Source organism: Mytilus californianus, unplaced genomic scaffold, assembly GCF_021869535.1.
Source record: "Mytilus californianus isolate M0D057914Y unplaced genomic scaffold, xbMytCali1.0.p SCAF_3, whole genome shotgun sequence".
Taxonomy (NCBI): Eukaryota; Metazoa; Mollusca; class Bivalvia; order Mytilida; family Mytilidae; genus Mytilus; species Mytilus californianus.
Genome location: NW_026262679.1, coordinates 75,673,063 through 75,693,735, shown reverse-complemented (window position 1 = coordinate 75,693,735; position 20,673 = coordinate 75,673,063). Strand labels below are relative to the sequence as shown.

At 31.7% G+C, this 20,673-nt stretch overlaps 1 protein-coding gene across 1 annotated transcript; it reads right to left on the bottom strand.

Moving 5' to 3' along the window:
• Window positions 1-1,805: 1,805 nt before the first annotated feature.
• On the bottom strand, window positions 1,806-20,577 carry LOC127733266 (transmembrane protein 128-like). The gene is made up of 4 exons (XM_052242613.1): window positions 20,438-20,577; window positions 11,926-12,139; window positions 7,239-7,406; window positions 1,806-6,633 (listed from the first exon to the last, which is right to left on the bottom strand). The coding sequence occupies exons 1-4, from the start codon at window positions 20,544-20,546 to the stop codon at window positions 6,528-6,530; spliced, it is 597 nt and encodes a 198-aa protein (XP_052098573.1). The 5' UTR covers window positions 20,547-20,577; the 3' UTR covers window positions 1,806-6,527.
• Between the last annotated feature and the right edge of the window lie 96 nt (window positions 20,578-20,673).

Genomic DNA, 20,673 nt, shown 5'->3' with positions numbered 1-20,673 from the left:
AGAATATTCTTTCTCACCTAAATTTGTACATAATGGAAAATAAATATGTTTATCGTTCTTCCCTGCGCCTTTATGACCCTGCTTAGTCACTCCGTAATTCTCGTATCATGGCTTTGAGACTTGAGCTGACATTATCAGCGACTTCACAATGTGTTAGGAGACATTATCAAGCTTACTTTCGTCAAGCGTAAAACTGTCTAAGGGAGGGGAAAAGACCAGTACCAGAATGATAAACAGATGATAGAATTTTCTATGTATAGATATGGTAAAATACTCAGCTGCTCTACATAATGTGAAGCTTTTTTGCTCGTTTGCTGCAGTCACTCTCTAAAAAGGTTCGAGTCTGATATTTTACGATATAAATTTCTAGAAAACCCAATAATCTATACTTATCTGCAGAAATAAAGGTGTTGATGGAAATAATGTTAACTAGACTGAGATGAGGGCTTAACATTTTTTGGAATATATTCTTGGTCTTTGGAAAGTCACAAATAAAACTTTTATAACTCAAGGATGTTAAATCCCAACAGTGTTGACATAGTAACCTATCATACTAACATATTGTAAAATGGTTTGCATTAAATACAAACAATATTGCTTTCATTTTAGTACAATCAAAGTAGATATAAATATATTATACAAATGTATATTTTAACAGCTTTAGACATAACATTTCCCCTCATCATTATTCCATCAACAACTCTTACACAACAATGTATGAAACAGTTCCTGATATAAAGGCAATCAGGCCTTGCGATCATAAAAATTTCAAGTACAATAATGATCCTCAGATCCTTATGACCAGAAGCCCAGGAATTGAGGTATAAATTTGTTTTATTTATTTTTCATTAATTTTATCATGAGGATCTGTTTTCATGTTTATCATGTGAAATATTTATTAAATGTTTTATTTTCACAACAGTTTAAAATTTGATGACCAAAAAATAAAAGCAAAGAGGGGTACCAATATTTGAATTTTTTTCGAGGGGTCATGCAACAGTCACAAAGGAAATAAATATGAAACATCTTTTTTTCAATCTTATTGACTTACAAAATTGTTACTTTAAATATATAATGTTATATAGGATAGAAATATAAAGGTGACTCTTCGCCATTATGTTGAAATCTTTGTAGTTTAAAGCATATTTATAGCTAGAATATAAAATGTTGACAAAATTCAATGACATGTATTTAAAATTGGCCTAAGCCTAATTTGTCTTAGTTATCAAATCTTTGACTTTCTACTTCCTGAAAATTTTGCATAGTTTATAAAGTATTATGGAATAAAAGATCAACTCTCTTTTCAAGTATGTTTTGTCCTCCCCGAAAGTGACCTCTTTAAATAGGTTGAACTGTAGTTCAAATGCATTTGGACACATATCAACTGACCATATGTAATAATACATATGTTAAGTGATATGTAATTATGACATACATGTATGTCAATCACAACTGTAACAAAATTTCTCAAAAAAAAATATTTGATTTTGTCAATATACCATGAATAAATGGAAAACATCTGGTAAGTGTACCATAATATGAAAAAAGGAAGGTTTACTGCATGCTAGTCAATCAATAGCAACAATCAGACTGCACAGTATTTGGCATCAGAAAACTGAGTCAAAGAAACGAAAGTTCACATTCGGCATTAAACTGAACTGTGAGGATGCTAACACAAAAAGATAAGAAAATACCAGTGTCCTATCATAGGTATTGACAGACAGTATATGTATGGTCTGCATTAACACAACATACATACAAGTACTACCATCCTACAGAACAGTAAGTACATGGGCCTTTTAAAAAAACTTTTAAATTGTTGGTAATGTTGGCAGATATTACTGGTTAGCTTTCTGCAACATACATCATCGTAGACAAAATAAACACATCCATATCAAAATAATTACAACTTTGGAAAAAGTACAAAAGAGACAGTTGTTCCTTACATGTGTTGATAAAAATTTGGATATTCTATTGTTTAAATGGTAAGCCCAAATTACCCTTGGAAAATTTCTTTTCATCAAATCTTGCTGAACTTTAGCAAACTATGTTAGAAAAGTCATTTGTAACTTTTGTTATATATTTGACTTTGTTTCAGCTGTCTGACATTTGTGACCTCTTTGCCATATCTGGTTGTGACATTAACATGGTTTTTGCACAAAGATTAGACAAATATCTTTTTGAAGTGATTAATACTGCATCTACTGCAAACTAAATTTAATTCAGACCATCCTATTTGGGATAAAGATCAGTTAAGTGGAATAATTTTCTTAGTAACAGCTGCAAAATATTTGCTTTACATAATAAACAATCTAGTAATCTGTGATCTTGTAATAAATTTATCAATATATTTGAACTATAACAACAATCACTAACTAACTAACATTGGGAATTAAAACAAAAATTAAGTGAAAAATGAGACCAATCGGAATTTACCATCTCTATAAAAAAAATATGATCAGATGAACTGATGAAAGGATACATCAAAATGAAATATTACAAAAATGAATATTAATAAACTGTTTCCTCTCATGAGCTCAATTCAGAACAATTCAAGATTAACCAATTCAACTACAGTTATATCTTCTGTACCAAGTTCTTATCCTATGATAAATTTGTTAAAATGTTCATTGTTAACTATTCCAGCAAGGCAAATCTGTTGGTGTTGGAGCTTTAAATACACTAAACTTCATGTAATATACAAATTTGAACATTGAACTTTCACTCATAAGATCCCAATAATGTACTCTAAATTCTCAATTAACTTACATTTGTATATTTGCATTTATATCTATGTCCCTTTAATTTTTGTCATACAGAAATGTGAAACTGAAGAAATTGTACCTCGAACAATTCATACATTAATCAATGGCCTTGCAACTGGTCAGTTAAATATTATGTTATCAGAAGTTTGGTTTCAATACCTGATACATATTTTTATCAAATACTGCATGATAAAATTAAACTAGAATTTGTCGTATCAGAATCTGAAGGATTACGGGTAATTTGATTGTTTCTACCCCAGAATGAGAATAACATTAAATCATTGGTTGAATTTTAATTGTTTAGAACTTTTTGACCAATCACAAAGTTTTGGTGTACACTTTTGAAAACATAGATTCTGAAAAGGCGAATTGATCATTTGGTTAACACATGAATGAATCTTACTGTAAAGAGCTCCTGAATATGAAATGATTAAAATGATAAATACATGTATACATATAAAATAATACTGAGGATTATAAAATGATTACAACATAAACAACACACATGGTCTGGCTTTCAAGCCCTAACTATATAATAAATATTTTCTCTATGGAAAAATAACATATCTATCATTATCTAAAACTATGCACTCTTTATTCTAAATGTATAAAAATAAATAAAATTAAGGAATGTCTGCACCATCTATTTGAAAAACTATCTAAATATGTTAAATCACTATCTCTATATCTCAATGAAGCAAGAACATGAGCAAGAATTTATACTTTAAAGAAAAAGAATTTTGTGAGCAAGAATCCATAATTTAAGAAAAATATTTTTTACTCCATCTCAGCAGCTTTTTTTTTCATCATCTTAAAAGGTAATAGGGGTTTTACAATATACAAAAATACTATTTTGTCTAAATTGCATTGTTAGTTTTGTATCCCATCTGACATATAAATTTTGGTACACCTCGATAGTGAAATATAATAACAAGGCAACCAGCATTCTTTTTTGTCATAAATAATAACAAAAAATTTAAAATTTACATAACAAATAAACGAAATATCCCTTTGACAGGTATTAATTATTTTTCCATGTTTTTACTGGCACTTAAAATACAAGAGAAATGAATACACCTTATTTCACTTTTACACATTATAACTACTTTAACTTTTTGTTCATATACTCTAGAATATTCCTTTCACGCAAAGTGGTACTAAGTAACATGTCAAGTTTACACTTATATACATCATTTCAATGCTAAAATAATAAAAATTTTACACTGCCTACTTTTAAACATCACTCAAAGTTGTGTGTGTCTACAGTACTTTTCAATGTATGGTGATTTTGATACAGATATATGGGGTTAGTGGTTGTTTCAAAAGTTGCATCAGATGTAATTTTTCTATGCATCTGCCAAGTCTTTCTAACAGCCAAATTTGGTAACAGAAAGATTTGACAGATTTCCATTTAAAAAACTCAACCACACTTTACTAATTTGACCAACTCAGGTGACATTAACCATAGGTTAATATTTCATGCAGACTGTTGTTGAGCCTAATTTTCTGACATAATCACATGACTGGTGTATGTAAAACGAGATTGATTCAGAAAAAAGAACCATCTCAGAACTATGACCTAAAATCCATTTAAATATAAATAATTTTACTCTTGGTCAGATATGATATTGTCTTTGGAGAAAGAAAATAAGCTTGATTTAAAAATATTTAGCACCAAAAGTGATATTCTAAGTACTGGACAAATGAGTTAACATTTTGTCATACAGTTCTAATATTACAATGTATATCTATAAATAGCTGAAAGAATCAGATGAAATTACCATAATATTACTCATCTATTTACAAAAAATATTTAATTAAATTCTGAATAAAATTCATGTACTTTTTATAACTGCCTTAGCAAATATAGAAAGATAAGAATTTTAATTGTAGATCAGCATTAATATTGCAATGATAAGATCAATCCATTGAATATAGTTGTGGTGTAAAATCAACACAGAAAGAATAACTTAGGATTTCTTAATTCAAAAAGCTAGTTAAGGTGGTACCTAACACTACAGGGAGATAACTCTGTAAAAATCAGGTGAACGTTTTAATCACGTTCTATTGTTAAGGTAACATTAAGCTTCTCAATGATCAAAATTAGTGTTTGTCAAACTGCTTTATATCCAATGAAATTTTTCCGATAAAGGGTGTGGTTCAAATTTTTAAAATTTTTTACATTTTTGCCAAAGGGTCAAAGCAAATATTTTGTCAAAATTTTATGAAAATTAAACGAGCCAAATTAATTTTAGTGAAGGTGTTTGGTACCACCTTAAACAGACTAAAACATTACAGTAATGTTTTAAGCTTCAAGCAATATTACATCTTATTAAGTTTCAGTGACAAGAATACTACCACTGAAAATTTATCCCTGATCAGTACACAACTGTAGCCAGAGGGTTTTGACCTGAATCTGAAAATTAAATGCTATTAATGTAAGTTCGACTAGCATCTTGTCCCCAAATAATCCCCTCAGAAACATTCTGGCTACTGGCATGAAGTATTAAGGTAAGAAGAAAAGTAAAATAATAAATATAAATAGGTCAGTGCATGAGTTTAAATATTTGGACTATTGGCAGAGTTCAGTTAGACTGAAAACTGAGTATTTTACTTTATGGATGTAAACAGACTATCAAAAAAAAAAATTAAACGTAAAAAAACACCAAAAAAACCCAATGGAACACAAATTAATATGATTGTCTGCCTCCCCAAAAATAGCATAAAAAAATGGTGATAATTAATAAAGGCATGATAAAAAATGTAATAAAAGGAATGAAAATAATATAAATTAGAAACGAGTCAACAATTACTGTAAATCAATGTGATATTCAAATTTGAAAATAAATCGTTATAAAGTGCAAACCAAGTTATTATTATTCTATTCTCTTGCAACTAATCAGTAGAACTTTATTTTTCAAAGTCCAGTTGTTTCATATCCATAATTTAAATCTATTCTCAAAACATTCTTCAAAGCTCATCTTAAAATACCATGAGCTAAAAATGAATAATGAGCTGAAAACCTGCAAGAAATTAGGTAAACAAAATTTCTATTAATTTCTCATCTTTATAATTAAATTGAGAAATGATAAAGGAATCAGACAAAATTTCCAATTAAAAAATCAAAGTTCATACTGGACAAATTATGTTTTGATTGGAACAAGCATTAAATGTTGAACAAATGGTTCATGTATTAATCTATTTGGTATTTGTTGGGAGACTTATGCCAATTATCAATATTACTGGAGGACAAAGTCCTAATATCTATAGAAAAGATCAAAATATCAGCCCTTAAACTTAATTCTCCACTGTAACTAAGGATCATTCTGTATAAACTTAAGGTTTTGATTTGAATTCTTCACGCCTAATACATGCAGATTTTCAGGAGTCACCAAAAAAGTCTGAAAGGCACAATGTTTTTCTGTCATTATCAAAGAAAGATGTCTAACTACCCCAAGCAAAAAAAAAAAAATATAACCCAAAAAAACATACAAACAACCATCCCAAACATTTATTAATGCTGATTTTGTCCTTTATCATATGTAAAACCCTCATACTCTAATCTAAATAGTAAGAACTAATACATTTTGCAATCAAAAATTATCCTGGAATCATGCAGTTGGTTTACAGCGAATTAATCAATTGATGCAATTTTTAACAAATAAAAAAGATAAAATTGATCAAAACAACACAGAATTAGGATAAAATCTTTAACACTTCTATTGTCATGCTGTGTCTTCATTGAGCCTGTTTATGATGTCATCAAAAATTAGGTATCATTGCCACCGTCACAACAAAACCCATGAAAAATGTAAATAACATAAATGGGGTGAAAATACTCCATACTGGCCACAATCCAACTGTAACACTGAAAAATAAAACAAAAAAAAATAAAATGTCTAAACTCTTGGTTAATTTGAACTGATGGTATGACTATGACACTTGTCATCGTGGAAAACCATTAAATGTCCTTTAGATGTCAGTTTTAACTTTATGTTGTTGTTGCGTTTCTGTCTCACTGGCATTTATAGCTTACCTCCCTTCAATCATAACGATGTCAACAGCTTATGCAATAGGTTATTTTCTTGTCACAATTTAAATTATCATAACATATTATGTTAATAACCATATCCTTTTTGATTTTATGGTATTGTGGAATGATTACCCCATATCTCCTTTTATTCATATTTCATCTTATCAAACTTACAATAAAGCTATTTAGTAAACTGATACCAAATGACATCCAAATTTTTCAGGGTAGGATGTAGTTACTGAAGTTTTAATTCATATCCTTATAATAATTTCAACATGCTCAGCTCCTGTTGCAATCCTGGTAGATAAAATGGATCAATTATGGAAATATTATATGATTTGCCACTATGTGTGAGGAATGGTCTGAAATCACATGACATTTACATGTGTTCACTGCCTAACAACTGATAGTGTAGGACATATTTTATGATTACTACTTACCACACTCCTCCCATTATAAATGCTCCAGTAGCTATCGGTATTGCTGCAGGACAAGTCTTTTCCCAATCATCAGAACTCATTTTCTTTATCCAGGACAAATAAACAATTAGGAAGCCTGCTATTCCAACATTGATCAAAATCAAAATGGCACCAATGTTGAACCATAATCTAGAATTATAAAAAAGAACCTTTCTACTCCAATCTCTATCCAGTGTCAGAGAAATCTATACAACTTGACATAAGCTTTATAATTTACATTTAAACCCACAGATTCATAACAAAATTACTAAGACATCTTAGACAAGTCTCGATATAGAATCTGCAATAACTTAGATATAATTCAATATGGAATCTGCATTATTTTTGACATAATTCATAACAGAACCTACATTATCTCAGACATGATTCACTGTCAATCCAGCTATACCTTTTAAAGACCATAAAACAACCTTATATATCTTAGCCCAAAACAAATATAAATAAAAATAAGAAGATGTGGTATGATTGCCAATGAGACAATTCTGATTCTGAGACCAAATGACACATAAGTTGTTTCCTGCCTCGAATCTGAATAAAATAGGGTAGGTAGGTAGGGAGAATGCAAGTCAATTCTTTCCAAGTCTGATTCATTCCATGTTAATTCGTCCTAGATTTGGTCAATTCCTTCCAGGTCTGTGGTCAATTCATTCCAACTGGTCAGTATATGTTTACAACATAGTAGATTTCAGATTGATCCAGTATTTGATATTTTTCCTTATATAACCATGTTGAGAATTTTCTCGATTCCTTAACAAGACATTCATCCTTTTTCCATTGGTTTGACCTTCCAGCAAATTGGGAATCTGCACAGTTAATTTTCGAAGTTATGTGACCTTGACTTGCATGAAATTAATTGGGTTCAAGCCCTTTTAATGAACTTTAACTATGTTTAATGAAATTTGGATTCAAGAAGGGAGCTTACCTGCTTAAACCTTAAGATTAATGTGAGGATAATCTTTAGGGCTATTCCATTAAAATATATGTGGGAGGGTAGGAAGGGACTTTCAAAATATCCCTACAATCAAGAACCATTTTTTTTAGATAATTTTGCATAATGGTAATAGACGCATACTGAAAAAAGACCCATGACCCACATTCAATAATTAAACTTCCCTTCCTACCCTCCCACACACATTTTAATGGAATAGCCCTTACTTGCAATTAGAAGTGGACAACCTATAATGGATATTGGATGCTTGACATCCATGGTGCCAAAAATATTTCCCTGACCTAAGGACGAATGGTTTGTGTTACTATGCACCTTTTGCAACTTCATTTTAACTTTAAAGTTCTCTGGTAAATAGAGAGCCAGATTTAAAGACAGTAGGTCACATTACACCAAAATTTCTGTTTTTTTCTGAAACCCTATACTGTTTACAGATAAAAAGAATAATTTCAAATGTAAAATAACTCTGCCAAAGTAGAAACAAAATAGTATTAAAAATGTAGAAAGGAAATAAACTTTACAATAACATCATAAACCAAAGTTGGTCCATGATTTTGAAAAAACAGGGCCATCCAAGGCAACATTAGAAGTAGGCTTTGTAAAATGTCTCTGCATTAACCACATATGTAGCTCAATAAGGGACCCTGCCCTAAATTGTATAAGTTGAATACTTATATATTTGAAATAAAAAAAGTACTATTTATTATTTCATTGTCTCGCCTTGACGAAATAGTGCTGTTTTAATTTCAAAATTTGTATTTTACTATCAAAATACATATAGGCGAGACATATCTCTGTGTCAACAGTTTATTTTCATGGTTTCAATTATTATTTACACCCAAGCTGACTACAGGCTTATTCTTCTGATGAACACATTAAAGACTTTTATGTGCATAGTATTGAAATACAATAAGCAATTATAATGAAATACTGATTTAATCAAAAACAAGAAATGATTGTAACAGGATGCTGTTACGAAGTCTCCCAAACGAAGCTCCCATAATTCGTAATTCCCAGGATCGCCTGACATTGGGCAACGTCCAGTGAAAATTGGTTTGGTCAAGTAAAGTTATATGCATTAGTGATGCCTGGGGACTAACCTTGTATATCATTCAGATCATCTTGGCATGACAAACCAGAATATATATGGTTTAGGGGTGGGGATCTCGACCATTTACAAGATACTAGAACATTGGGGGTGGGGGGAACCCCTGGGGACCGACCCTATACGTCATTCAAATGTTTGTTACATGACGAACAGGAATATATATGGTTTAGGGGTGGGGATCTCAACCATTTACAAGATATTAGAACATTGGGGGTGGGGGGAACCCCTGGGGACTGACCGTATACGTCATTCAAATGTTCGAGACATGACAAATAGGAATATATATGGTTTAGGGGTGGGGATCTTAACCATTTACAAGATATTAGAACTTTCTCAAATGGCAGGGGGTCGGGATGACCCTTGGGGACTAACTATGTATATCATTCAAACCATCTTAGCATGACAAACCAGAATATATATGGTTTAGGGGTGGGGATCTTGACCACTTACAAGATATAGAACTTTCTTAAATGGCAGGGGGTGGGGGTGACCCCTGAGGACTAACCCTGTATTTCATTTGATGTGCTTTATCATGACAAACCAGAATATATATGGTTTAGGGGTGAGGATCTCGACCATTTACAAGATATTAGAACTTTCTCAAATGGCAGGGGGTCGGGATGACCCCTGGGGACTAACCCTGTATATCATTCAAACCATCTTAGCATGACAAACCAGAATACATATGGTTTAGGGGTGGGGATCTTGACCACTTACACGATATTAGAACTTTCTTAAATGGCAGGGGGTGGGGATGACCCCTGGGGACTAACCCTGTATTTCATTTGATGTGCTTTATCATGACAAACCAGAATATATATGGTTTAGGGGTGGGGATCTCGACCATTTACAAGATATAAGAACTTTCTCAAATGGCAGGGGATCGGGATGACCCCTGGGGACTAACCCTGTATATCATTCAAACCATCTTAGCATGACAAACCAGAATATATATGGTTTAGGGGTGGGGATCTTGACCACTTACAAGATTTTAGAACTTTCTTAATTGGCAGGGGGTGGGGGTGACCCCTGAGGACTAACCCTGTATTTCATTTGATGTGCTTTATCATGACAAACCAGAATATATATGGTTTAGGGGTGGGGATCTCGACCATTTACAAGATATTAGAACTTTCTCAAATGGCAGGGGGTCGGGATGACCCCTGGGGACTAACCCTGTATATCATTCAAACCATCTTAGCATGACAAACCAAAATATATATGGTTTAGGGGTGGGGATCTTGACCACTTACAAGGTATTAGAACTTTCTTAAATGGCAGGGGCTGGGGGTGACCCCTGGGGACTAACCCTGTATTTCATTTAATGGGCTTTATCGTTTAGAACATTTTCAATTAAAAAGATTGTGTCTATCACAAACGGTTTTCAATTTATAATCATTTGAAAATTTTTAAAAATAAAATCACATAGGGTTCTATAGTAAAACCCTCTTTTCTTTTTGCCCCTCAAAGTACCCCTTTATAAACCCCATTGCACAAACAAAACCCTGATTGCACCACTAGACATGTTAGTCTAACATATTGTGAAACCCTAAGTTAATCTGACAAGCGGTTTTGGAGAACGGGTGCGGACAAGTTCAAATTTAAAAGAGGTGGAAGAGGAAGAAGAAGAAGAATAATAATAATAATAATAAGAACTGAGCAAAAACAATAAGTCTTCCCAAACTTCGTTTGGGAGACTTAATAAAATAAGCTAGTATTATTTGATATTAAAAAGAAATGAATGAGTGGGCATACTGGGACCAATTATATATATATATAGATAAATAAACTATAGAAATGAATTTTAAAAATACATTATTATTTAACTTGCAGCATACACATAAAATGTAATAAGATTATCTTAAGGTGTTTGTAAGGTTGAACACCATTTTCTTCATCTCCCTGAAATTTTTTAATTTGGAACCAATTGACCAACAATTTGGTTGGTACAAATTAGAGCTGGAACGAATAATCCAGATATTGGTATGGAATTTTTTTATTTTTTTTTAAAATAAACCAAGATACAGGTAAATTTCAGAACAGAGGATATTCAAAACCAATTTGGCAATACTGAATGAGTATTACTAAACATTTTAGGAGAGAAGAAAGCCAGAAACATCATTTTTATTTGGTAATTGTCTGATTGATTGTTGGTTGCTTAACGTCCAGTGACAAATTTGTCTTATTGACATTTCATTTATATTTGGAGGAGACAATATAACCGGAGTAGATGACAGATTTGGACAACTTTTCTGCAAATGTATAAAAAAAAAATAGGGTCAAAGGGTCTGAGACAAAGACGGTTGGGAGGTAGGAAACAAGCATATATATACCTGTTAGTCAAATGCGTTTTGTTAAAATATACTTTTTCACTTTTTGGGTTTTTTGGAAAATGTTGTTTGTGCTGTATTGAGACCCCTCTAACAAGAAATTTGTTTTGCATGCACACGTATAAAAATTGCAGTTTTAATCCAACGCAATCATAGGTTTGAACGTTGTTTTCAATTAAGACTTGTATATATATATATATTATTTTTTTTTGCCTTAGAAATAATCAATTACAAATAATTAAACCTAGTATATCTTATGCATACCTATTCACCCTGGGATCATAGCGCACTGCAACATAAAAATCTGTGTAGTAAAACAATGCAATAGAACCTATGAACCATAAGATATTCTGTATGCTGTATGGATAGTCTTTAGTTCTGTATTTTTCAAACTTTTTCTCAAACTTTTCCTGTGTCTTACTGTCCATATTCTGACTTAAAGTATATTTTTCATTAGGCTTCTCACTGTCTAGTGCATCTAAAATAAAAAAAAATCCATTTCTAAGTTTAGTCACATGTCTTCATATAGTGAACTGGGTTTTTTGGTAATCATGGACATTTAAAAAAATATAAATTTGGATATAAAAAGAGAGAGAGATCTGTAGTATACATCTGAGACAGCAACCCAAGCACACAAAAAAAATAGGGTACCACGATTTCCCGAGAATAACAAGAACAAAATAATATCCCGAAAACAAACTGATTTGTCCTGATAACAAGATTTTACATGGTGTTATACTGCTTAAATTAGTGTAACAGCATATAATTATAAGGTTTATGACGTTTTAGTTGTGTATAATCAATAAAAGTACAAGTTATCTCCAGGAAGTCGATTTGTATGTCTTGTATGCAAATTCCTTGTTGAAAACAATATGGCGGACTAATTATTCATAAGGTAGATAATTCGACTTGAAAGCAAAGTACTGTGGTACTGTTGCCTCTCTGAGGATTTTTGTTGTTGAATTTCGGCAATTTATTTGTGATTTGATGTATTATCTAATTGTGATAATTTTGCAACTGATCTGTGTTGATGCTATTTTATTAATGTTAATGAATGAATTTATGTTTGACTCATTGACATAATACCACAATTACGTATGTTTCTCTCCGGATATATCAAATAAGAAATATAGAGATCAGATTATTTATTTCAAGTACAAATCCAATGTATACAATGGTATAATATACAAGAAATTTATCCAAAAAAAATGAAGTACAATATATTTTTACATAGTCTATTCAATCAAAATAACATAATTTGTTTTAAAAATCTAGAAATTATAAAATGTAACACGTCAAACCCATACAATTATTAATAGTCCTAAATAAAATATTCAAAATTTAGCATCTATTTTTTTTTCTTAAAATTTTGATAAGTGTTCTCTATTATTTATTCCCTCATGTCAACATCTTTCTGTATATAATACACATATACATACATATATATAAATATCAATTCATAGTTTTCCATAAGATTTCAGATATACATGTATATACAATAGAATTTATTTATTCACATTGGAGGTACAGAGAGTATGCAAAATATGTACATGAATATGCATCTATTTACAAAACATATATACAATACAGTGGCTTCAAAATAATATACATTTTAGCCAGGAGGACTCAGATGTTTAATTATACACTTTATAAACTTACAATAATGTTATTTACATGAAGCAAGTGACTAATAAATATAAAATATTTATTGAAGCAAATTGTAATTTGTTTCTTCTAATTTTGAAAAGAGATCAAAGAAAGAGTTATGTATTTTTATTACACCATAAATAGAATTTTACATAAATGAGTTTGATTCTTTTTTTTTCAAGAATTTGAATGATTGTTTTCTCATTTTGTATTTTCTATATCTGTTAAATTATATACTTCCAACTTCTATATTATTTATTTTATTAAAGAAATTCCTTATGCAGTCCGCGGAAATTATTTATTTTATTAAAGAAAATTTAAAACTTTAAAGGTACCCTGCACAAGGCACGGGCATACCATATGCAGTCTGCGAAAATTATTTATTTTATCTAAGAAAATTTAAAATTACAAAGGTACCCTGCACAAGGCACGGGCATACCTTTTGCAGTCCGCGAAAATTATTTATTTTATCAAAGAAAATTTAAAACTACAAAGGTACCCTGCACAAGGCACGGGCATACCTTATGCAGTCTGCGAAAATTATTTATTTTATCTAAGAAAATTTAAAACTACAAAGGTACCCTGCACAAGGCACGGGCATACCTTATGCAGTCCGCGAAAATTATTTATTTTATTAATAAAAATTTATTACTACAAAGGTATCCTGCACAAAATTACCTGATGCATTCAGCGAAAACATTAAAGTTATTCTATTCCAAAAAGTTATTTTTCAGATTAGGAAACAAAATCAGTAAGCAAATGGTAAGTATATGATATGATATGATATTTGACAATACAGATATGATATTTGACAATACAGATATGTATTGAAATGAAGTTTATTCATTGTTCTTATGTCTCTGGATGGGTTTTTGTTTTTTTTGAAAGATGTTGTTCTTTCATTTATCTTTCTTTTTCTTTGTCCTATTTTTTTCCCAAGGGATCTTGGTTTGATTACTGTCATTTTGCCATCGCTGGAAATTGACACTTTGTTGTCTTTAGGGATGAATCTCCTAAATCTTTTAAACAGTCTGTTTCTCTCCTCGCTGGTTTTATTTATCCAAATAGTCTTGGAAATGTTAAAATGTTTGTGGGTAGCCGCCAATCTATACTGCCCTGTGCTGACAATAGATCGGAGAAGGTCCTTGTATTGAGTCCTGATGGCATCCTCAATGATTTGTACCAAGTCCAAGAGAGGTTTGGATTCCCATGCAATGGACTTTTTGAGCACATGGTTTAAAGACTCACTGTTGTTGTTAGTCCATGGCTTATCGAAGTGGCCTTCAGGGAGATTGGTCTCCCATAGCTGGTGAATATTCTTTTTCAGGCGGTTTTCAAAATATCTATGAAAGGTATTTGTTGATTCCATAGACTGCTTACTTATCTCCTCACTTTTGGCTTCAAAACAAATTATATCATCAGCAGTTAAAAGGCCAGATGTCCCAAAGATGGAGTCCAAAATGACATCTCGGTCTTTCTTATTGACAGCGTCGTCTATTAATTTCTGTTTGGCATTTTGTCGTAAGTGGCGCATACATAAAATTTGTCCAGAGTGAGGAAATGCTTCTTTAACTGCGTTTATCAAACCTATTTCCTCATCAGTACCAAAGACCAGTTGTGAAGTATCAATACCGCGGAATTTAACTTTTAGATGATTGAAGAAATTGACGAAGCCTTCAAAGTCACTATTGTCATGTATAAATACGGGTCCGAGAAAAATGGGGGGTTCTGAAGTTGTTTCCATATTTACTGCGGTCTGTTTGAAGCATAACGTGGTCACATGCATGTCACATAAGTTGAATGTTTTATCTATCCCTACTATAGATTGTCCAGAACAGCACAATGTTTTGATGTCTTCTAACTGCTGTTCTGTGTACAGAATTAGACAGGGGGCTTTGCCGTGATCTCTGATGATGGACTTAACAATCGAATCTTGTTCTGACAGTTTTTTGTCTATTTCATTGATGTGGTCAGCAATATTACCTCTACTCATATATTGTCCACAATCGTTTTTTCGTTGATTCTTTTTGTCTCTGTACTTCTTATCATGAACCTGTCTCCGACTGGTTGGCCCACTTAATTCGTCATGTTTCAATGTCAGTTTGTTATAAACATTCAAAGGCGTTTCTTTTTGCAGCAGAATTGACATCTCAGTCATAACAGTTGCTGGTGTGCGAAGATATTCAGTATCTTTTTTGGTATTACCATGTGCAGACAATCCTGGAAATATTCCAATATACTCTACTATAGCAATAGCATTGGTCTGACCACCTATCCACGAAACACGCCTCTTATACGATGAATCCTTCTTCAAAGTGGAATAGTTTCTAAATAGCTCAACAACTTGGTCTGGCGTCGGTTGATTTTCGAGTGGAATAAAGTTCTTTTTACCTTCCTCAGTTTTGACAATGCAGAATGTATCGTTCTTTTTGTGAACAAATTTTGGCAATCCATTTGGGTCAGTTTCAAAGTATGACTTGGCAGTTGAACCTTTTGCACCATCGTACACACCACAGTCGTCCGAAAAATTACTAATGGCTCCCCTTTTTCTTCTCTCGATGTTTTCTGCATTTTTTTATAACAAAGAACACGTCGTTCTTAATTCCACCGGGAATGTTGTTATGAGCTTCTTCGTAAGTAAACGATGATAATTGCTTAATAAGTTCTACTACATCCATGAACCCTTTTAACAGACTTTGACCGAGGGTGTACTTTTGTATCGTGGTCTTCAGAAATTAATGGATTCGATTCATTAATGTCATCTGTGTCGCTAAAATCCATTTGTGAACAGTCACAAGTAGTTGAACATTCAGAGACATTATCATCGACAATTTCAGCATTAACAGTATCACTGTCATCTTCGTCTATCGAATAAACGGTTGCTATAGTCTCCGTCCTTTTCCTCTTAAACAATGGAACAAAGTGGTTTGTAATAAGGATAGGTCCCATAGGTATAGCAGCAGAGGTCAACATGATCGTACAAGCTGGGTCCTCGGAATTGTTAACGTTTCAACCGCACACCTTTCGCGAATATGGCTCTGATACAAATTCCATGTTCAGTTGTGGTGGGAAGTAGGATCTTATAGGTATCTTTAGAACAGCACTAAGGGCATACATGTGCATCATGTCTGCATATGTTCCAAGCATTCCTACATATATATTATAAAATAAATATTGAATATGAAATTAAATAAACAGAAAACACACCAAAAACAAATAAAATGCTTCGCTGGGGCGCAGCTTGATACGACCGCAGAGGTCGAACCCTGAACAGTTGGGGCAAGTATGGACACAACATTCAAGCTTGATACAGCTCTGAATTTGAATTGTTATTAAATATTTGACACAGCATAGGTTTCTGACACAGAAAGAATGTGGTCTAAGAACTTGAATTTTTTTAATTTACCTATTATGGTCCAATGTCCAAAATCAAAATACATGGTTAGATTCAGCATATCAAAGAACCCCATATATTCAATTTTTGTTAAAATCAAACAAAGTTTAATTTTGGACCCCAACTTGGACAAACTTGAAAACTGGGCCCATAATCAAAAATCTAAACACATGTTTAGATTCAGCATATCAAAGAACCCCAAGAATTCAATTTTTGTTAAAATCAAACTAAGTTTAATTTTGGACACTTTGGACCTCAATGAAGACCAATTTAAAAAACGGGACCCAAATTAAAAATATAAAAACACAGTTAGATTTGGCATATCAAAGAACCCCAATAATTCAATTTTTGATGAAATCAAACAAAGTTTAATTTTGGACCCTTTTGACCTCAATATGAACCAATTTGATAGCGGGGCCCACAAATAAAAAATCTAAATACATGGTTAGATTCAGCATATCAAAGAACCTCATATATTCAATTTTTGTTGAAATCAAACAAAGTTTAATTTTGGACCCCAATTTGGACCAACTTGAAAACTGGGCCCATAATCAAAAATCTAAATACATGTTTAGATTCAGCATATCAAAGAACCCCATATATTCAATTTTTGTTGAAATCAAACAAAGTTTAAAAACTGGACCCTATCTTGGACCAACTTGAAAACTGGGCCCATAATCAAAAATCTAAACACATGTTTAGATTCAGCATATCAAAGAACCCCAAGAATTCAATTTTTGTTAAAATCAAACTAAGTTTAATTTTGGACCCTTTGGACCTTAATGTAGACCAATTTAAAAAACAGGACCCAAAATTAAAAATCTAAATACACGGTTAGATTTGGAATATCAAAGAACCCCAATAATTCAATTTTAGATGAAATCAAACAAAGTTAAATTTTGGACCCTTTTGACCTCAATATGAACCAATTTGGGTCCACAAATAAAAAATCTAAATACATGGTTAGATTCAGCATATCAAAGAACCTCATATATTCAATTTTTGTTGAAATCAAACAAAGTTTAATTTTGGACCCCAATTTGGACCAACTTGAAAACTGGGCCAAAAATCAAAAATCTAAATACACGTTTAGATTCAGCATATCAAAGAAACTCATATATTCAATTTTTGCTAAAATCAAACAAAGTTGAATTTTGGACCCTTTGGACCTTAATGTAGACCAATTTGAAACCTGGACCCAAAATTAAAAATCTAAATACACTGTTAGATTCGGCATAATAAATGTGATCAAAGATTTTACAAATCTAATGCGCCATACTGTGCAATTAAAGATTACTTCTTGAAATTTTTCAATATTTGAAATTTGAAAAAAAAATAATATTTGAAGAATAATTCTTTTTAATTTCTGAAATCTGAAATGAGAAAAAATTGACCCCCCACAATTTCTTTTTATCCCCCCCCCCTTTTTTTCCCTCAAGATATGGCCATAATCTCAATTCAAATTTCCAATGGAGTTGGCAACCATAATTACCCATTTAAATTTACCATAGTGCTAACTTAATCTATTTTATAATAGAATTAAAAATATAGTGTCAAATCTTTCATATGGATTTTTTTGTAAAAAAAAAAGATGCAACATTTGCAGATATTTTTACTGGTCTTCCTTTATAAATATGCATTTCTTTAAACATAATTTAAAAGCAGTGTAAGGGAAGTAACCAAAACGTTGTATTTGGATTACCTCCCTTACACTGTTTTAAATTATCTTTATTGTTCATTAACCATTACTTTATACATAATTTAAAAGCAGTGTAAGGGAGATAATTTCAATGATGTATTTGATTTATCTCCCTTACACTGCTTTAAATTATGTTTTGTACTAAAGTATATGTCCATTAACCAGGACAACCTTGTTTTTCCCCCTTTTTTGCCCCTAATTCCTAAACGGTTTGAGCCATAACCCCCCAAAGCAAATCCTAACCATCCTTGGTGGTATGGAAACTTGTAGTATAATTTCAGAGAGATCCATACACCGTTCCACAGTTATTGTCTGGAAACTAGAAAATGCTTATTTTTGGCCCCTTTTTGGCCCCTAATTCCTTAACTGTTGGTACCATAACCCCCAAAATCAATCCCAACCTTCCTTTTGTGGTATTTAACCTTATGGTCAAATTTCAAAAAGATCCATTCACTTAAACTAAAGTTAGAGTGCGAAAACCAATGTGTATTCGGACGACGACGCCGGACGACGATGACGACGACGACGACGCCAACGTCATACCAATATACGACCACAAAATTTTTTGCGGTCGTATAAAAAGGAAAAATTAAATGATATTAAATATAATTATATTTAAAAAAATGCCTACCTTTTCAAAGATTTCACCCCGTCGAACTCTCCATTTGTGAAACAACAATTCTCATATAGAAAAACACAGATTAGCATCAGACCATTTCTCTAATAATAAATCACTCATGGGTACACATTTGGTGTGGACCCATTTCTCACAGCCAGTGCACTGAATTGCATCAATAACACAATCTTCAGTACATTTTATACAGGGATATTTCATTTCCTCTGTCATTTTGGAAGAATAAGCAACAAAATTGAAAATTACTTTTTATATACCGATGTTAGTAAAATAATACCAAGCCATAGTCTTCATATTTCTTTGAAGAACAAAATTTGAGAAAATTTAGTATTCTGTATTGAAATAACACCAAGCTTTAATTTAAAAAGGTATATTTTCGAGAAAATTGTACAGTAATAACAGCATTTAATCATATCATAAGAAAACAATATAATTACTAAGATTTTGGAAACATGTTTTTTTAGTTAATAAATTGGACGAATCATAATTAATTGCCTTAACAATATTTATTAAACACAATCAGTTTATCATATAAATGTAAAAATAAAGGAAATTATTTGATAAGCTTAAATACCCGAATGAAGTTATAATAACTGTATGAACTTTTCATCATTTCAGGTTTTTTTTTATAGAATCTATTCTTTCAGTACTTTCAATACTTTTATTTTTTTTAAGTTGTCTACCTTTTGAATAGTTATGTCCGCTATATTGTTTTCAACTAGGAATTTGCATACAACACATAAAAATCGAATTCTTGAAGTGAAATTGCATTTTTATTGAGTAAAAACGAGTAATATCTTTAATTAATATTCTTTAATATTGTTAAAAGTAGTATAACACCATAAAAAAATCTTGTTATAGGGATGAATCTGTTTGTTTTCGGGATATTACGTTGTTCTTGTACCTCTCTGGAAATCGTGGTACCGAAAATGAATATACATTGTATGTAATAAAAAGAAAATATTTCAAGATAAATCTTATTTTTTCCTTTTTTGTTTCTTAATATTTTAATACAGTTGCCACCTATATGTATAATTAATGTACAAGTGAGTTGTTTACAAGAGTGAAAATAATTTGTACACGCGAGACTTCAATATTTTACAAGAGAGACAATCCAGTGTCAACAGCGACACCTACAGAATACAGAATACAGATATTTCTCTTATATGTTCAAACAATTGTCAACAAATCATTTGTGACTTTTTGTCCTATCAAATAATTGACTTGATGTCCTGTGACTTTTTGTCCTGTGACTTTCTGTCAGTTTACCGAACGTAATTGTGGGCGAATGGATACGGACCCGGATTCTATAAAATTTGGCATTGCCATAGCCACAGTTAGACAACTCAACAGGATTTAAACATTAAAAATTGAGTTAAATCCCACTAAAATAAATATTAACCTGGGTCTATAGCCTCTAAATAAGCCCCAGCAATTTTTCTTTGCACCCGCTGTCTGATATTTTCCATATTAGCACCATCAGTCACCAACAAATTTTCGGTTTCTGCCATTTTTCTGTTTTCAATAAATAATCTACCCTGATCTTCTTCGCGTTTGAAAAAATATAGACAGACAGATCAAATAAAGCTTTAAAAAAACTTTGATTTGATATTACCCGACAGACAACATCGATCTTGG

Excerpts from the sequence above, each read along its gene's own strand:
- LOC127733266 (XM_052242613.1), bottom strand. The coding sequence starts at position 20,546 with ATGGCAGAAACCGAAAATTTGTTGGTGACTGATGGTGCTAATATGGAA. Across the intron at positions 7,407-11,925 it reads TATGATCCCAGGGTGAATAG|ATTATGGTTCAACATTGGTG; the intron begins GTATGCATAAGA and ends TTATAATTCTAG. Across the intron at positions 6,634-7,238 it reads TTTATAATGGGAGGAGTGTG|TGTTACAGTTGGATTGTGGC; the intron begins GTAAGTAGTAAT and ends TTTATTTTTCAG.